Genomic DNA, 20005 nt, shown 5'->3' on the forward strand with positions numbered 1-20005 from the left:
GGCTTTTTTGCAGAAAAGCGCGTCTAGATTGGCCATGGACGCTTTTCCGCAAAACGTGCGTTTGTGGAAAAGCGTCCGTGCCAATCTAGACGCTCTTTTCCGAAAATGCTTTTAACGGAAAACTTTTCCCTTAAAAGCATTTGCGGAAAATCATGCCAGTCTAGACGTAGCCTATGTAGTAATGTTACTAGGGCATAGATAATGGCTGTATATGCTCATATTTGTACTGAGGCAACCCCCATCAATGGTCTTTGGGGCTAAGACGGGCAAATGTGCATGAGCAATGAGTCAGGATAAACTTACGCATATTAGGGAAATTATTTCCAATGTGACTCAAAGAAAAGCGCTGGGAGTCTTGGTCTTTAGTATGCCAACTTCCCGAATGAAACTCTTCACAACGGGGCATGCATGTGGCAAGAGAGACTTTTCAGGGAGTCAATCCCAGCTCCCGTTGGGCCAGAGAAATAGAAGTGGAGCTAGCAATCAAGTCCCCCAATCCTCAAAGGAGCTTCCATTTATCTTTTGAACATTTTTATTCCGGCTTTGAAATGAAAACAAACAATCCCTTGGACTATTGACCATGTGACAGATCACAACCAAGCCTGCTTTCTGCTTAATTTCCACAAATAGGGGATCATAGATGCCTTTTTAATTATATCAGGAAAGCTTCCTTCTCACAAATCCATTTAACAACAGCACTGCAGGTCTCAGAATGAATTTGCTTTCCTTTTATCACTCCACAGCTGTTCCTTTCGGCAGGGCCCACTATTGGGAACCTAGAACAAAGGAGAAATTCATAATTTGTGCATTTTTCACTTCAAGAACTCACATTTGTAATACATCTTGCTTTCTTCCTTCTCCTGTGTATTTTCCTACTGTGCCCTAGGGCAGATATGATGAGCAGGTGTGTCTCAGAAGAAAAGACTTGTCGACATTACCAAAAGAGTTATTTATACCTAAGGGAATTCTGAGCCACTGCATAGGTACAGAATTCATGTGTCCTGGAGAATTTTCTTTCCGTAGAAATTACAGTCTGCCCAGAAGTGCTGCAGTTCCATCTTTTGCCCAACAGAGGTCACTGTGGCACCAGAACACAGCAGGAATGAAGAATTGCTCCAGGAGCAGAAATTCAACACCAGCACCCTGGCCACAGAATGAGGTGAGCACAGAGTGGAATGCACAGGGTTTTGGGGGGCGGGGTGTTCAGAATGGCTGGGGGGGACAAACTGGGATGAGGGCTCAGGAGATAGTGGGGGTGACAGTGATGAATCAAGGGTTGAATGGGGATGGAAGTGCAAGGCCTCATGAGGAGAGGGGAGGAGACTACGGAGGCACATCAGGATGATGGGTGGGGGGACAGGGGCAAATGCATCTGACTGAATGGGAGAGCTTTCAGGCCAACCAGGATCTGCATGGAGAGGTTTCCTGATCCCTGAAAAATCTCCTGCCAAAAAAGCATTCTGTTCTCTACTGATCCCACCCACCCCAAACAACCCTCCAAGTTCACTCCCAGGCTCCCCAGCAATTAATTCTCTCTCCCTTAGCTCCTCGTTACTCTGACTCCCCCCAGCCTTTGCCCAGATCCTGGTTCCGTATTGTAGCCAAAATTATTACTCGAAGTGCTGTATTGATATGTCTAATAAGGAATCCATTTGATTTAAAAAACAATGTCTTGCGTCTTCTTTGATGTCTGAACAGTTACAGAAATACTTGCTGATGGATATTTTGAAATAAATTATGAAAATAATTCAAACCCACGTGGTTATATTGTGTTATTTCAACAAAATATGCCGGATTTTGTAGACTTTTAAAATATTATGGGCAGAATTTTTATTTTTATTTTTATTTTGTGGGGACAGAATTCCACGAGGTGTAATAAAAGCAACAAACATATAATAATTCCCACAGACATATGGCTGAATTACACTGGAGTGAAGTCGAGAACACACAGCTGGAATTTAGAGAGATATTGCCACTATCCTCAAAATCAGTGTTAAAAACCCAAAACATACACAATTAAGTTTATTTTAACGACCTGCTGAGACATGGAAATACAGAGTTGGCAAATTAAACAACCTTAACACTGTCCTATAATGACATCATTCAAGAACTAGACAATGAAGGTATTTTACTGTTTATAGTCCTATCTTAGATTAATAGATCTTAAGTCTCAAAAGGATGGTTTGGATCATCTACTCTGAATTTCTGTGTCCAGAAAGATACATTATGATAATCAATGCCATTCAGTATCACCCATGGAGATGCTATGGATTGTCAGAAGATTATATGCTCAGATGCAGGCCCCTTTGTGTTCTTGAACACAGCGTGCAGATGTGAATGCCTCATCTCAAAAAAGATACACTGGAATTGGAAAAGGTTCAGAAAAGGGCAACAAAAGTGATTAGAAAGATAGAATGGCTGCCAGATGAGGAGAAATTAATAGGATTGGCAATTTTCAGCTTGGAAAAAAGATGACTAAGGGGGGGATATGATGGAGGTCTATAAAATCATGATCGCTCTGGAGAAAGTGAATAAGTAAAAGTTATTTATTCCTTATAGTAACACAACAATGAGGGGTCACCAAATGAAATGAATAGTCAGCAGGTGCGAAACAAACAAAAGGAAGTTTTTTTTTCACACAGTGGAAAATGCATGCTCTGTGGAACTCCTTGCCAGAGGATGTTGTGAAGGCAAATACCATAAAGCTACATCTAGACTATGGGGCTACTTCAGGATACTTTCAGTAACCCAAAATAGCTATTCCACGTCTTTTAAATCTATTTCAAAATAGATTTCGAAAAAATGGGCTCACTATTCCAATATCCCTGTAACCTTATTCCACGAGGGTTAAGGGACATTTTAGAATAGCGGTTTATTCTGAAATTAGATTGAAATAAGATACACAATTTGCATAGCTCAAATTGCGTATCTTATTTTGACCTATGGGTTCAGAGTAGATGCACCCTAGTAGGGCTCAAAAAAGAGCTAGATAAATTATTGGAGGTTAGGTCCATCAATTGCTATTAGCCAGGATGACAGTATTGGTGTCCCTGGCCTCTGTTTGCCAGAAGTTGGGAATGGGTGACAGGGAATAAATCACTTGATTCTCTGTTCTGTTCATTACCTCTGGGGCACCTGGCATTGGCCACTATCGGAATACAGAACACTGGGCTAGATGAACCATTAATCTGATCCAATATGGCCACACTTATGTTCTGAAAGCATGATCTAGTCCCATTAGTGAATATATTCTCTTAAAATCTTGAAACAACAGCACACTCGTGTGCCTTGTGGAAGCAGGATATTGAATGATGCAGGGGAGTTTTATATTATGCAGCTGAGAGGTGTCCAGGAGGAAAACAGTGCAATTCCCAGCACTTCCGGTTGTCCTGGCACAACCAAACGCTGAGCTTTCTTTCTGTTAGAAAAAGAGGAAGCTGCAATCAAAGTTGTCGGCCCTAGCTCTGACCATTTAAGAGTTCTGGAATAAATGAACTCATGCAGAGACACACAGACGGATGGACTCACAGACAGACAAACACACAAATCTCTAAAATATATAGAGAGATATCTTAGAGAAATTACCTTTTTATTGACCTCTGTCATGATCTTCAATTCCTATTAGTGACAGAGGGAGGGAGTGTATCACTTTTGGTCCCTGTCAAAATCAGAAAGTCAAACTATTGTTTCTAAGCTGCTAGAAAATAGTCAACACCAGCAACGCTCACCGTGTTTGATCCAGATGGGAATTGTCCACCCAGGTCCACTTCCTCTGTGGGGATGTCATGGTGAGTCCCAGCCAAACCGGATTTGTGTCCTGAGTGACATTGGCTATGAAATCCTGTGAAGTACAAATTAGAAGGGACTGAATGAACATGCCATAAGTTGATACCATTCCCTGCAAACTCTCTTTAGACACAGGCTGTTGATTTTCAGGGGCTATCATGAGCAACGATCAGCACTACCTGAGCCAAAGCTATTTCTTTCCAAAGACAGGTCATTCTGGAGTTAGAGGGGCTCCCTAGGAACTGGCTGTTGGTGTTGGGCTGAGATGCCTGGGAGAAGGGATTGCCATGCATGCTGTTTGACCTTCTCTGTTCCAGGGCTGGTATTCCTGTGTAAATAGCAAGTCATCCCAGACTCCATGTTGTTAACTTCTCCTGCACCAGAAATCACTCAACAAGGTCCCAAAATGCTGCTTCTGCTTGGCAAAGGAGCAGCAGTAGTGTTAGAAATAGGGGCGATAATATTATAACAAGTGACCTATTACCCCAGCTGCAGTGTATGTAATTTCATAGAATCATAGAATACTAGGACTGGAAGGGACCTCGAGAGGTCATCGAGTCCAGTCCCCTGCCCTCATGGCAGAACCAAATACTGTCTAGATCATCTCTGATAGACATTTATCTAACCTACTCTTAAATATCTCCACAGATGGAGATTCCACAACCTCCCTGGGCAATTTATTCCAGTGTTTGACCATCCTGACAGTTAGGAACTTTTTCCTAACGTCCAACCGAAACCTCCCTTGCTGCAATTTAAGCCCATTGCTTCTTGTTCTATCCTCAGAGGCCAAGATGAACAAGTTTTCTCCCTCCTCCTTATGACACCCTTTTAGATGAATGAAAACAGCTATCATGTCCCCCCTCAGTCTTCTCTTTTCTAAACTAAACAAACCCAGTTCCTTCAGACTTCCCTCATAGCTCATGTTCTCTAGACCTTTAATCATTCTCGTTGCTCTTCACTGGACCCTCTCCAATGTCTCCACATCTTTCTTGAAATGCGGTGCCCAGAACTGGACACAATACTCCAACTGAGGCCTAACCAGTGCAGAGTAGAGCGGAAGAATGACTTCTCATGTCTTGCTCACAACACATCTGTTAATGCATCCCAGAATCACGTTTGCTTTCTTTGCAACAAATTTGCCTTTTACTTTACCATCTCCTTTTCATCCTGGATCACCAGGAGGTGAGACCTCTTCGCTAAGCAATCATCATTGCTCCTGTTCCAAATTCCACTCTCTTTAGATGCCCAGTAGCATTTTCCCTCATGCATGTGCCAGTCCGTGGGGCAGAATTTGCACCCGGAGCCCTCTGGAGTAAGGAAAGAAGATAGTTTTGTTTAAGGATAGGCCTTGTTGCCGGATGGCAGGACACACTGCAGCCCAGGGGGAAGGTGCATTGGTAGAGGTGTCAGCCAGACCTCTGGTATTGCAGAATGGAATCACAGAGCTGGAAGTTTGTGTAGATCTAGTGCTTTTATTTGAACGTGTAAATCATTAGACTGTGTACATAGACATGGTCAGTGAATGAAGTCTCCCGCATCCACCCAAACATCATGCAAAATAGAAAACTAGAGCTGTCCAGCAAAAAGATTGCAATTTCTGCTGGCCGCCTTCTGGTGCATTTAAAAGATAAGTAGTGGGTAATGTTCCCTCTAATCTTTTCCATCCATGTGTGGGCTTTTTCCATGTATGTGCAGAATAATTTCCTCAGCTCTTACAGTTTCCTCAGCTCTTATAGTTTTTCAGGTGGTGGCATCAAAATGGGATTATTACACCTCATTGCCACTTTTGAACAGCAATGTTGCTTTGCCAGTTTGGGTAGCTACATTTCCCCCTCCCTTAATTCCCTGTGAAATTGCAGTTGGATATTTCTGCTCTTTAGCTCTTGCATACAGTGTTGTAGTGCGCTGCTAAAGAACCAGAAAGTTCCTCCCCAGAGATGGCTGCTTATTGTTGATAGATGATTTATGGTAGGGAGGTTGCTAAACCAGTGTTTCTCAACCAGTGGTATGCGTACCTTTAGAGGTACTCGAGAGAAGTCTGGGGAGTATGTAAACACAACTGAAATTTGGAGAAAACTGAATTTTTGTTTTACGTTTTACAGCATTTTATTATTTTTGTACTTTTAACACCCAAAAATTTAATCGCCCACTCAGCTACAATTAAGTTGTTTAAACAAATATGTTGCAATGGTAGAAAAAATATGGTGTGTCTGAAAACTGTAGGTACTGGGGGTACTTATAATTTTTATTTTTTTTAAAGGGGTACTTTATAAAAATAAGGTTGAGAAACATTGCTCTAAACCATAGTTAAAGCCATAGGGTGATCTTTTCCCCCCGCAGGACACTGTTGTGTATATGGTGGGATATAGGAGGAGTGGAAGAATCTTTCAACCTTTGGGGATGCAAGATTCACAAGCAATGAGGGTATTTATGGCACATATGGAAGCAACCTGTTCTGTGTGTACTGAATTACAAAGTTGCCACTAGACGTCACCGCAGTGCAGGAAGTTGCAGTGGTACCTATGAGGTTACCTTCTGAGCGACTGTAGGAAGGCTGACACAGAAATTGTTTCAAGTGAGACAGGAACTCTTCCAGGTTAGTGGTGTGTCTGGTTCCATTGGTGAAAACGTAGGTGGCACCGTCGTTATTCATGCTATTCGTTGCTGCTCTGGTCTGTTCTTCACAATGGACGTGTAACTGGAAAACTTTACGACAGCACCAACATCAGTGACAAGAGGGGGTCAGAGAAAACTGAGTGTTTAATGGGGTTGTCACCTTTGCGGAACAAATATCTGGGACGTCCAGGATGATCCTGAGCCTGTGTAATTAAACAGCAGACTGGCTGTGTACACGGAGCATCTAGACTGATTAAAAGAATGACCTTGGGAAAACCTAGCCAGGAGTTATGAACCTGAGCAGATACAAAATTCGTTTGTAGATCCCTGCAAATTTACAGATATCTGCTTTATATCCACCGGTATCCGCATCCACATTATTGTGGCCGTGGATACCAATTTTGTATCTGCGCAGAGCCGTAACTGTAAGTTGTAATCCCCTTTTCCCTACACATTTAACTGGGACATGATCTAGGCACATCCCAGGACTCTCATGTTTCCAGCTCTGATGTACATTTTGTTCATAGAATCATAGAACACTAGAACTGGAAGGGACCTTGAGAGGTCATCGAGTCCAGTCCCCTGCCCTCATGGCAGGACCAAACACCATCTAGACCATCCCTGATAGGGGTCTATCCAACCTGCTCTTAAATATCTCCAGACATGGAGATTTCACAACCTCCCTAAGCAATTTATTCCAGTGTTTAACCACGCTGACAGTTAGGAAGTTTTTTGTAATGCCCAACCTAAACCTCCCTTGCTGCAGTTTAAGCCCCTTGCTTCTTGTCCTATCCTCAGAGGACAAAGAGAACATTTTTTCTCCCTCCTCCTTGTAACATTCTTTTAGCTACTTGAAAACTGCTATCATTCCCTCTCTAAGTCTTCTCCTTTCCAAACTAAACAAGCCCAGTTCTTTCAGTCTTCCCTCATAGCTCATGTTCGCTAGACCTTTCATCACTCTTGTTGCTCTTTTCTGGACCTTCTCCAATTTCTCCACATTTTTCTTGAAATATGGTGCCCAGAACTGGACACAATACTCCGAGTGACGTCTAACCAGAGCAGAGTAGAGCGGAAGAATGACTTCTCATGTCTTGCTCACAACACTCTTGTTAATGCCTCCCAGAATCATGTTTGCTTTTTTTGCAACAGTCTCCCACTGTTGACTCATATTTAGCTTGTGGTCCACTATGGCTCCTGGCTACCTTTCTGCATTACTCCTTCCTAGGCTGTCATTTCCCATTCTTCATATCATATGGTGACCTGCAATGAGGATGTGCCGGGGGTTCTGATCACATAACACATTGGAAGCAGAAGTGGAATCTCAATGGCATGTGGGAAAAGGAGAATTCATGGTACACTGTTACATACCTGTGCAAAGGGTTATAAGCCCTGGAACTACTCACCCCACAGCCCCAGTGCTATCACAGCAGCCAGCAGGACAATATTCCCAGCCCATCCGACCGCTAGAGCAATTCGAATACAGCGGGCACGCTCACAGGAATCTGCAACAATCCATATGTGGAGCTCATTCTAACACCCCTTCTGCTTCTCTGCCAAGCAGAAGCAACATGCCAGGGCCTTGTTGGGTGGTTTCCAGTGTAGGAGAAGACAACAACATGGAGTCTGGGACTACTTGCTATATTTATACATAAATCCCAGTCCTGGAACAGAGATGGTCAAACAGCAGTCAGAGATAATAACAGTGAGACATGGGATGCTGTTGTATAGCCCATAGCGTATTTATGTAACACCAGAAGCAATTATTTGAAGTGTCTTACCAGAATACCATATGTCAAAGCTGAAGATATACTAAAGATAACTATGGGTATGTCTACACTACAGCACTAAGCTAATTCGAATTAGCGCATCCAGACTTAAAAACTAGTTCGAATTAGCGTTTTGCTAATTCGAACTAGCATGTCCACATTGAGAGGACCCTGAACCGAGGTTAAGGATGGCCGGAAGCAGTGCCGGCAGGGCATCAGATTAGGACTTAGAGCGTGGAACTGCTGTCTCAGGCTAGCCGAGGGATTTTCTTAAAAGGACCCGACCCCCACCCTGGACAGACAGTTCTCAGGGGTTCCCCGCTTGCAAAGCAGTCCTGGTTTGGAGTGCCCTGAGTACCCACACTCGGCACATCACAGCACTCGGCCATCAGCCCGGCTGCACTTGCCGCAGGCTGCCATTCGGGGTGAGGGGTCAATCGTGGGGCTGCAGGAGAGCTTCCACCCCAAGGAGCCTGCAGAGCCAGCCCAGTCCTCCCCATCGGGGGCTCGTACCCCATTCCACCCTCATCTCCTTCCACTTACCCCTCCCTAGCCCCCATTCCTGATGTACAAAATAAAGGACACGTGTGTTCAAAAATAGAAGCTCTCTTTATTGAACAAAACTGGGGGAGACTGGGAAAAGGAAGTGGGAGAGGGGAAGAGAGAGGCTGGGAGAGGGGAGGGCAACTAAAATGATGAGGGGTTTGGAATAGGTCCCATACAAAGAGAGGCTAAAGAGACTGGGACTTTTCAGCTTAGAAAAGAGGAGACTGAGGGGGGGAAATGATAGAGGTCTATAAAAGAATGAGTGGTGTGGAGAGGGTGCATACAGAAAAGTTCTTCATTAGTTCCCATAATAGAAGGACTAGAGGACACCAGATGAAATGAATGGGTAGCAGGCTTCAAACTAACAACAGAAAGTTCTTCTTCACAAAGCAAATAGTCAACCTATGGAACTCCTTGCTGCAGGAGGCTGTGAAGGCTAGAACTAGAACAGAGTTTAAAGAGAAGTGAGATAAAGTGATGGAGGTTGGGTCCATGGAGTGCTATTAGCCAGGGGGTAGAAATGGTGTCCCTGGCCTCTGTTTGTGGAAGGCTGGAGATGGATGGCACGAGAGAAATGGCTTGGTCATTGTCTTCGGTCCATCCTCTCCAGGGTACCTAGTGTTGGCCGCTGTCGGCAGACAGGCTACTGGGCTAGATGGACCTTTGGTCTGACCCAGTACAGCCATTCTAAGCTCAGGGCTCAGGGTCAGCGGTCTCACTGGACCACTTTGATTTTCATGCAAACCTGCTCCTGGGTGGCCAGGTTGGCAGCTATCCTGCCCTAGACGGCCACTTTCCTGTGCCTAGTGCAGAGGTCGTGGATGAGGTCCACGGTGTCTGCACTAGACCAGGCGGGCGCCCGCCTCTTGTGGAGCTGAGCAGGCTCCTGGGAGCCGCCAGCCTGGTTCCGGGGAGAGGCGGAGGGCTGGGTGGCAGCGGGTGGCTGGCTGGAGCCGTGCCAGGTGCAGGGTCTGCTGGCTGGGTGCTGGCAGGCTTACACCTGGCACGGGCACCGTAGCCAGCCTGTGCCCCTTTAAGGGATCCGGGTCTGGGAGAGGGGCAGAAGAGTTTCCCTGGTGGTGCCCAGAGTGGCCACCAGGGAAAGCTGGGGAGGGCTAGCCTCCCTCTAGTTCGAATTAAGTGGCTACATAGCCCTTAATTCAAACTAGTTAATTTGAACTAGGCGTTAGTCCTTGTAGAATGAGGTTTACCTAGTTCGAATTAAGCGCTCTGCTAGTTTGAATTAAGTTCGAACTAGCGGTTTGTGTGTATAGACGCTATGAAAGTTAATTCGAACTAACGGCTGTTAGTTCGAATTAACTTTGTAGTATAGACATACCCTATGAGAGAAACAAGGAAAGTGAAGTAACATCATTTAAGGGATCAATTTCTGTTGGTGACAGACAAGTTTTCAAGACACACGGAGTTCTTCTTCAACGCTTCTCTCTTCCATCAAGAGAAATTGGGCCAATAAAAGATATTACCTCACCCACCTTCTTCTTCGAATATCCTGGCACCAACACAGCTGTACTCCACTGCAAACAATGTCAACCCGTTAACAAATGAACCGTCACTGACTGGTTGGCTCTGTCACATAAAGGGTGAGGTCCTAGGTACTTCCCTTTGTGGCTACACAGAGAATCTGTGCTTCAGCCATACCAGTTGAGGCAAGTGGAAAGCTGTATTAAAACTACAAGCTAGCTCTTTAAATAAACAGGAAAATAAAACAAGACAAGGAGACCGGTGGAACCTTAAAGGTTAACAATTTTATTATGGGATAAGCTTTTGTGAGTTGCAGCTCACTTCATCAGATGCATGAAGTGAAAGTGACAGAAACTGACAGTAGGGCTACAGACATGGAAGTGTTGGTAGAGTTACAGAGAAGGGAATGTTACCTCAGAGCTAATTCAGTCAAGGTGGATGTGGACAACAAGGTCAGAATACCTAAAGGGAACGATTGCTTATTGTAATGAGAGAGCTTTTCCCAATCCCAAATTCAGACCCATACTGATGGGGTGCGTCTAGACTGGCATGATTTTGTAGAATTGCTTTTAACGGAAAAGTTTTTCCGTTAAAAGTATTTCTGCAAAAGAGCGTCTAGATTGGCACGGGTGCCTTTGTGCAAAAAGTGCTTTTGCGTAAAAGCATCCGTGGCCAGTCTAGACACGATTTTGTGCAAGAAAGCCCCGATCGCCATTTTCACCATCAGGGCTTTTTTGTGCAAAACAGTTCTTCCCTGTCTACACTGGCCCTCTCGCGCAAAAATATTTGTGCAAGAGGGCTTTTTCCTGAGCGGGAGCGTCAGTGTATTTGTGCAAGAACACTGACAATCTTACATGAGATCGTCAGTGTTCTCGTACAAATTCAAGCGGCCAGTGTAGACAGCTGGCAAGTTTTTGCCAGTCTAAACGCAGCCATGGTGTCAAATGTGCATATGAATTCCAGATCAAAACCAGTCTGCAACATGAAACAGCGGAAATAAGTAATTTTTCCCTTTCAGTATTCTCGCCTTCTTATTCATATCTGTCCCAATTGATTAGCTCTAATGTAACACCGTCATCTCTGTAACCGTACCACCTGTTTCTTTTTCTTTCACTTCATGCATCTGACAAAGTGAGTTGCAATTCACGAAAGCTCATGCCATAATAAAATTGTTAGTCTTTAAGGCATGACAGGACCCCTTGTTGTTTTTGATGAAACACAGTGTAGACGTAGCCAATATGTCGGGCTCTGCCCAAGAGCATGTGAGCTGATTAGAACAAGCAAAGAAAGAATTATCATCTTCACGCAAGGATCCCCTTCACTTTCCGTATTTTCTGATTCTTCTCTGAACATTTCCCAGGTTTTGAAAAAGCCGGGACTCAAGTTTTCCCGATTTTTTTTTCATGCAAATTTGGCTTTTTTGAGACCCAAGAATTTTTTGGCAGAAGAAGTAGACCTGAAACTTAAAATCAAGTGGGAGGAGGAAGATTCCACACCTTGACTACTGACCACACTTTGAGGGGAGGGCCCTTCCGGACCCTGGCCCTGCACCACAGCCTAACCTGCTTCCTGTGCATGAGTTCTGTCTGACTAGGGTCTGTCTGCCTTGGAGAGCAAGATGGAGAGACGGTCTGGTACTGGCAGCCAACCCGACCCACACAGAACCACCTTCCTGACTCTATACAGAGCTTCAGTGTGGTCCCAGGGAGCAGATGGGGCTGTGCTAAGGGCCGAGATCAGGAGAAAACTCTGTCTGATTGAAGAGCCAGTACTCACAGGCTATGTCTACATTTCGCTCTCTTGTGCAAGAACATATGCAAATGAGGCATGCCTCATTTGCATATGTTCTTGCGCAGGAGAGCGCAATGTAGACGTAGCCACAGTGTGCAGCACTCCATTCCCCTCCTGATCAATGTTCCCTCTGATCTTTTCAGTCCGCATGTGGAATAAATTTTGTTCTGTGCACTGAGGCATATGCCAATGTGCACCACTAGTAGAAACAAAAAAGCTAGCTGTCAGCGCTCTGCTAATCGGCTGGTGGTATTTGAATCCCTCCTGAGTCGCCGCACAAGCGCATAGCTCACAGGGAACACTGCTCTTCTTGATCCCAGCCCTGTCTGCTTCCTCTGAGCAATGGGGGAACAAGATGAGCAGGGAGCATGATCTCAATAGCTGAGACCACCTGACTGCTATATCGTAAGTACCCCCTCTTCCATGGCCTCCAAGAGTATCAGGTTCCCCTTGGACCCATCCACTATGTTTTGTTTTCAGTTTTGACTATGTGTACTCCTTTTAAAAATTTTAGAATAAAGAGTGATAAAATCCCAGCAATTTTTTTTAATAAGGGCCTTTGTTTTCATCCCCATGCTACAAGGGGGAAACTGAGGCACACAGGTGATTTGCCCCAGGACTCTTCAGCAGCAGGCGAGGGTCTCAGCCACAAGAGCAATTTTCTTTGTTAAAGACTAAAACAACTATGGAGTTTACAGCGCAAACTATAGGCAGTGCGCCGCAAAATAAACAACAAAACAACCTTTGTGTCGGTCTTTGCGTGGAAAATACAGCTTGTTGATGTGTGCCAAAGTTTCCTCTCACCTGAGAATGACACACACACTTCAGAGAAAACTTAAAAAACAACAAGTGGTCTGGTAGCACTTTATAGACTCACATGTTTTGTTAGTCTATAAAGTGCTACCAGACCATTTGTTGTTTTTTAAGATTATCTTGTACGGACTAACTTGGCTACCCCCAATACTTTAGAGAGGCGAGGGAGAAGAGCTGTTATCTTTTATTGGCTCGCTTGATTACTTGTGTGACTGGGCCCTGTCCTATGCTCTCTGAAAATTGGCTTATGCATATGCATCTCTCTCTCATTGATAAAGAAGCTGCGCCTTATGGACTCTCTCTGTGTAAAACTGTTATACAGAGTAAGGCGGATTTATCTGGGGTTTTGATCCTCTTCGGGGCTGAACTCTTGACTTCTGTTAATGGCCTTAGAGCTGGGCCTTCTCAGGGCTGACCTGATGTGTGTATGTTGCTCTGATGGGGGGCGGGGGCTGTTACTTCCGTGTCTTGGCTGGGGGAGACCAAATCATGGTGGAGAGCACCAAAGGGCAGGTAGGTGGGCACTGTGGCATGGTCAGCCCCAAGGGGACCTCTGAGTTACAACCCATCACAACCAATTCTGTTCATTCCCTCGGGGGCATCTGCCGTTGGCCACTGTCCAAAGACTGGATGGTCCTTTGATCTGACCCAATACGACTGCCCTTATGTTCTTATTGGATCAAGTTCAGTTGGTGGAAGACACAAGCTTTTGAGCTGCACACACCTGAAGGAAAACTCCGTGTGGCTGGAAAGTTTGTTTCTTCCACCAACCCAAGTTGGTCTGGTAAAAGCTTTGCCCACCTATCTCGTCTCTCTCCTATCCTAGGACCAACACAGCTACACTTCATGTGCACAGCTCAAGGGAGACAGAGATTTTTCTGCCTCTAAGACAGTTACACGGGTTGGGGAAGCTCATTCAGAATCAGGCGTGTGCTGATAAATGCCTGCTGTTTGAAGTCTGTTTGGAGGCCAGCTGGACCGCTACTGGTTTTAATGTCAGCCCTCGAGAAGAATTAGTTCTCATCTGACATTTAGGCCTGGAACGGTGCTATGCAGCGTAGTTAACCCTACCACACATAGTGAGTAGCAGGGGTGGATATAGGGCAGGGCAAACGGGGCGGCCGCCCCGGGCCCCGCGCTCCAAAAAGCCTCGCGCATGCGCCGTGGCAAAGGGGGGGCCCCACGAAATTACGCTGCCCGGGGCCCCGCAAAACGGTCATCTGCCCCTGGTGAGTAGTTGCTGGAACAAATCTTTAGCTGTGACATTGGAAATACAAAATTAAAGGGCAGATTCAGCCAGTCTTACTCCCTGTGAACCATCCACTCACCCTGAGATGCTTTCACTCATCTCTTCTGAAATGCAGCACATAAAGGATCAGGCGAGGGCTGTTAGAGCCGTCCAGTGGAGTTGGGTGCCCGATTCTAGTAAATTGCAGCTCCGCTGGTTTTCTTTAAAGCCAGCCTGTAATTGCTGTGTTGCAAAAGCAGGTACCCAGGGCGCTCGAAGACTTACCATGGGCCCCACCTCCTGCTGCGTGGCGGCCTGCCTGTCTCTGCTTCTGCCGGAGGTCTAATGCCATGTAGCCCTCTTCGTCTTCCATTGGCCAAGTGTGTCCCTGCTTTGATTTCCCAGCAGGGGCTCAGAGCGGGGCAAGGAGGTGCCCCATTAACTGGCCATCAGGCATGATCTGTGCAGCTCAGGGCACCTACAAGCACTGACCGTTCTTCACTAGAAACCACACAGGAAATGCAGACATTGAGCGGTGTGCATTAAGTGGCTACCGCTCTGTCTTTCCCCCTCCCCTGGATTGTTCTGAGAACTGAACGGGCCGGGTAGATCGGCTTTGAATTCAAGCGGGTCAGGGCCCCCCAACTAGCCCTGCTGAATGGGGTTTACAACCACTGAAAGTTCGCTCTGTGTCCACACTAACCGCCTCCTAAATCATTTCCACCGTGACGTCCTCTGGGTACCAAAACCAATCTTCCCAGCTCAGCCGCAGAAGCAGTGCATTCTGGGAAACTCCGCAAACCCTCCTCCCCCAAGGCACTGAGGGGCAGCAATGGGAGGGGAGAGATGGACATGTATAAATCACTGGCCAAGACGTGGTCTGTGACCCCAGCTATGGGTGACCTGCAGAGGCTATAGGTCTGTTACAGCCCCCCACACGGCCTCTGGCTCTTGTGCACACTATAGGGGCTCACACTTCTAGCTCTGAAGCTGCCTGGTTCAATTCCTGCTGGTGCTCATCAAGTAAGTGCCCATTTTTCCAGTCCTTTTACCATTCTCATGGCTCTCCCCAAGCCTTTCCAATTTAGCAACATGTTTCCTGGATTTTGGGCACCAGATCTGGACACAGGATCCCAGCAGTGATCACACCAGGGCCAAAACCAGATGTAAATATCTTCCCAGCTCCTTCAAGAGTCCCCTGTTTCTACATCTCAGGGTCATCTTAGCCCTTTCGGCCACAATGTTGTACTGGGACAGGAGTACGTGGGAAGACAGCCTCATGGTATGTGTGTTAGTAGCATTCTGAGGCAGGCCTTAACATGGGCAGAGTTAAGGTTGTTTTGTGGGTGGAGCATTCTCCCTCTTATAGATCAGTGACCTACGTTCCTTTGCTACAATAGCTGCATATCACATTGTGTATTGTTTAACCGGCCTTTGCTGCTACAGTCTGGCAGGTGAAGAATGTGATTTTCCAAAGTAGTGCCAGCGGTTTGACACTAGAAAGAATTGTAACCAACCAGTGAACTTGCTGGAAATTGATTCGAGGCATTTCAGCTAACACATGAGCTGAGCCTGCCCATGGGACTTTCTCAGGAAATTGCCGTTGGTCAAGAAATCGCTTCACACAAAGGAGTTGTTCACACCACCAGCATCCTTTGATGCTGCAGCAGGGCTAGTTCAGCTCAGCACTTCCTGTCAGTGCGGGGGGTTGCCATTCGCTGCTCTCACTCTCCCCCTCCCCTGCACACGCGTACACACACACACACACACAGCCTCATGCTCTAGATGTCCCTAACATCCTGCCTGCTAGAAGCTGGGACAGAACAATATGGGGTGGATCACTCGGGAACTTCCCTGGTTAGTTCATTCTCTCCAAAATACCTATTGCTGGTGAGTGTTGGAAGACAGGTCACTGGGCTAGTCTGAAACAATTAGCCTGTCATAAGACGGGATTTTCAGGTGTTCTCTCCAGAGCGCATGCGCTCGCTCTCTCTCTCTCTCTCTTCCTACTGCCTCTCCCCCCCTCAGCTCTTCTCCCCCTCCTGCCTCTCTCTCCCTTCCGTCTCTCCCCGCCCTCTTCCCCTTCCCCTCCGCCGTGGTGCTTGGCTGAGTGCTGCCTGCTCAGCTGGGCTGCCGCGAGGGAGGGGGGCGGGGCGGTGACGTACACAGCCGGGGCCAGGGCCGTGTACATCACTGTCCTCCCTTCCCCTCCCACCCCGGGGAGCCCAAACAGCCTCCTGCACTGCTGGCTCCCCCGGCAGCCTGGCTGAGGGGCGCAGCAGGAGGGGAAGAGGGGTGGTGATGTACACGGCCCCGCCCCCTGGCTGTGTATGTCACCGCCCCGCCCCCTTCCCCTTCCTTCATGGCGGCTTGGCTGAGTGGTGCGTGCTCAGCCATACCACCGCGGGTGAGGAGAGGAGGGGCGGGGCAGTGACATACACGGCCATGGGGCGGGGCTGTCTACGTCACTGCCCCCCCCTTCCCTCTCCTGCAGCGGCCTGGCTGAGGGGTGCACTACTCAGCGCCATGGCGGGAGGAGGAAGGGGGGGCCGCCCCCTGGCCGTGTACATCACTGCCCCACCCCTCCTCTCTTCCCCTGCAGCCGGCCCCTACAGCCCCTGATCCTCTCCCAGCTCTGCTTCCCACCCCCCTTCTGGCCAGCCCCACCCCCTTCCCCTCCCTGCGTGGTGCCCTGCCCCGCCCTCCTTCACTTTCCTCCGTGGCACGCTGTGCAGCCCCCAGCTGAGCGGAGCTCCCTCCGGGCCCTGGCGGGGGAGCAAGTGGTGGCAAGTGGTCCACCCAGAGCCAGAGGCTGGAGGTCTGGGGGTGGGGAGATCCCAGCCTGCCCAGAGTGGTGCTGGGCCTCCTCCCAGCCCAGCACCTGCCACTGAGTAGTCAGATGGGTCAGTGGGGGAGGATTTGCCTGTGGGCCGGGATCCCGCCCTGTGCCCAGGTGGGTCGTGCTGGGTCCAGGTCTGGCGGGAAGCTGGGTCTGAGCGGCTGGATGTCACCACCTCCATGGGATCTGTGCTGCTGCCGTTTAGCTCCAGCTTCCCCAGCGCAGCCTGGTCGGCCGGGCACCTGGCCTGAGAGCTGATGTCAAGTGCCTGGGGAGCCTTGACCCCAGCTCTCCTGTGCGGTGTCACTGCTGCTCCCCTGGAGCCCGTGCCTGGGGCAGTTTGGGTGCTGGGGCAGCTTGGTGGGGTTACCAGGTAGTCTTAAAAAAAAAATACCAGACGGGGTGGGGGAGGAGGGACCAGCCAGGAGGGGAGCGGGGCTGGCTGGGAGGAAGGGGAGGGGGGTCTGGGGAAGGGCGGCTGGCGGGAAGCAGAGCTGGTCAGGAGGAGAGGGGGTCAGGGGCAGCGGGGCTGGCCAGGGAAGATCAGGAGGGGGAGGAGGAGGAGGAGGGGAGAACTGGCCAGCGGGAAGCAGAGCTGGTGTGGGGGAGGGGTTGGGTGCAGCAGGGCTGGCTGGGGGAAATTGGGAGAGAAGGAGGGGAAAACTGGCCTCCAGAAACAGGGCTGGCGGAGGCAGTGGGGCTGGCCGGGGAAGACTGGGAGGAGAAGTGGGGGAGAACCAGCTGGCTGGGAGGGTAGCGGGGGAGCGCCCGGCCATGTGCAGATCCCAGGGCACTACCTGTCCCGCGCATGGTCCTGTGAGTTTGGCTGTGGCTCCATCACACGCTGGAACAGCGCTCAGGAGCAGAGACGGGGCTTCCCCTCCTCTCCAAGGCGTCACTCCAACCAGAGGCCCCCCAGCGCTGATCACGCCCCCCTCCCAACCACTCCCCCCCGCCCCCAGCCTTCCATCCGACGCCCAGCCGGAAAACCAGGAAATACCGAACATTGCACGTCTGGTATTTTCTGGGTTTTTTTACTGGACAGAGGGCCTGAATACCAGACACCTGGCAACCCTACAGCTGGGTGGGGTGGGGAGCAGGACCTGGAGTTAAACCATCCCCTTGGTATACGTGCTCCATGGAGGTCAGTTCCTCTTAGAATCTCTCTTGGCCCTGCGGCTGCACTGCCCCCTGTGGAACTGTCTCTTTTGGCTGGGGGCCGGGGTTGGGGGCAGGGTGCGGGAAAAGGAACTGAGGGGTGTGAAAGCAGCAGCTTCCTGCCCTGTTGGAGTGTCGCCCCCTGTCTGTGACCGACGGGAAACACCCGGCTCCTGCCTCACACCCGCTCCCTGGTTTCTGCCCTGCAGGTTTGTGATCGGAGGAGACGGGGGCTGTGCATATCTGAACAAGGACATTGGGGTCAGCAGCCTGCGATGCACCAGTGAGAGACGCTGGATCTGCAGCAAACCAAAAGCACTTACAGCAGCAAAGGAGACTCCAGCAGGACGAGGCTCGTAACAGGAGTGTTGGACAATTGGTCCTGGGAAGGCTGGACTGGTCTTTCTTCAGCATTACACCTGAGCCTTTCCAGAGTGTCAGGGGCTGGTCTGGTAGCACTTTATAGACTAACAAAACATGTAGATGGTATCATGAGCTTTTCAATGAGTCCACATCCTTTTTGTAGTGGGGGGCCCAGAACTGGACACAATACTCCGGATGTGGCCTCACCAATGCTGAATAAAAGGGAATAATCACATCTCTGATCTGCTGGCAACGCTCCTCTTAATGCAACCTAATATTCCATTAGACTTCTTGGCTACAAGGGCACATGGTTGACTCATCCAGCTTCTCATCCACTGTAACCCCCAGGTCCTCTTCTGCAGAATTACTACTTAACTGATTGGTCCCCAGCTTGTAACTATACTTGGGATTCTTCCGTCCCAAGTGCAGGACCCTGCACTTGTCCTTGGTGAACCTCATCAGATTTCTTGTGGCCCAATCCTCCAATTTGTCTAAGTCATTCTGGACCCTATCTCTGCCCTTAAGCATATCTACCTCTCCCCCCAGCTTAGTGTCATCTGCAAACTTGCTGAGGGTGCAATATATAAAATTAAAATCACGTTTATAGTTATGAAATAAATGCTCTGTTTTTAATTCATGCTATTTAAATGTCAAATGAAGAATTTACAATGATACATTTTGTTCTCTGCTATTTTGTAAATCTAAAATCAAGTATTGATAATTATATATTTTTTCTTCCAATAAAGTCTCAGTGTGACACCTGTGACTGAACAGTGTCTGGGTTGTAGTCTGAGATTGCTAGTCGTATACAGTCCATCAGATGGGCATCTGTGATCCTGCGCTCAGCCTGGGAAGCTTGCTCCAGCACAGCTGGAGCTAGAGGCAGCTTCCCTGGGCTGAGCACAGGGCAGCCAGGCTGGAGGGAAGAGAAGCGGCCAGCTGGCCATGGCGCTCAGCCAGGGTGCACCAAGCTCCACGTGGGCAGGTGCAGAGGAGAAGCTGACGATAGCTGGAGCGCGGGGCAGCCTTTCAGCTGAAAGCCACAGTCAGCTGGCTGGGGTGTTTCAGCCCTTCCGATCGCTCAGCTCCCACCATTCCTTGCAGCTACTCACCTGTGTTGTTGCTCGGTGAGTAGCTGCTCCTCAAATGAGGCGTGCAGTTCAGAGAGGGCTCAAGAGCTACTCTTAGAGCCCCTGAGATCTACTGGTTGGTGACCACGGCTCTAGAGCCTGAAGAACCCATGCTCAGAGGGTCACGAATTTGGCCCCTGACTGAGGGGTGCGTGTCCAGTACTGGATGGGGACTCAGCAGACCTGGGTTTACCATTTTCCAGTGGGGTGACTTTGGGCAAGGTACTGCCCCTTTCCATGCCTCAGTTTCCCTATAATGAACCTACTCTCCTTTGGGAAGTCGGTTGAGCACTGTGGATGAGGCGAGCTAGAGGCAATTGCCAATGTATCATTCAACTACTGATAAAGTGAGGGAAGGAAAAAACTACCAGGGAGTTGGTCCTACCCATGTGAAAGTTTCTGGCAGGGACTGATTCCAGCTCAGGACGTACATTACACTCTAGCAAGAGAAGGGCCCCTTATAGCAGTGCCTGTGTGTCCACGCCAG

At 48.6% G+C, this 20005-nt stretch overlaps 1 protein-coding gene across 1 annotated transcript; it reads right to left on the minus strand.

The window, feature by feature from the left end:
• Positions 1-149: 149 nt before the first annotated feature.
• LOC142823129 (killer cell lectin-like receptor subfamily F member 1) lies at positions 150-14603 on the minus strand. The gene is made up of 6 exons (XM_075913510.1): positions 14314-14603; positions 7806-7904; positions 6319-6492; positions 4939-5093; positions 3729-3841; positions 150-776 (listed from the first exon to the last, which is right to left on the minus strand). The coding sequence occupies exons 1-6, from the start codon at positions 14399-14401 to the stop codon at positions 653-655; spliced, it is 753 nt and encodes a 250-aa protein (XP_075769625.1). The 5' UTR covers positions 14402-14603; the 3' UTR covers positions 150-652.
• Positions 14604-20005: the final 5402 nt, after the last annotated feature.

The sequence above is a fragment of the Pelodiscus sinensis genome, chromosome 32, assembly GCF_049634645.1.
Source record: "Pelodiscus sinensis isolate JC-2024 chromosome 32, ASM4963464v1, whole genome shotgun sequence".
NCBI lineage: Eukaryota > Metazoa > Chordata > Testudines > Trionychidae > Pelodiscus > Pelodiscus sinensis.

What these genes read in the sequence shown, in the direction of transcription:
- LOC142823129 (XM_075913510.1), bottom strand. Translation starts at nt 14,401, where the DNA reads ATGGAAGACGAAGAGGGCTACATGGCATTAGACCTCCGGCAGAAGCAG. An exon ending in AGCAGGAGGTGGGGCCCATG is followed by an intron (nt 7,905 to 14,313) that starts GTAAGTCTTCGA and finishes GGATTGTTGCAG; the next exon opens with ATTCCTGTGAGCGTGCCCGC. An exon ending in TCCCATCTGGATCAAACACG is followed by an intron (nt 777 to 3,728) that starts GTGAGCGTTGCT and finishes CCTTTGTTCTAG; the next exon opens with GTTCCCAATAGTGGGCCCTG.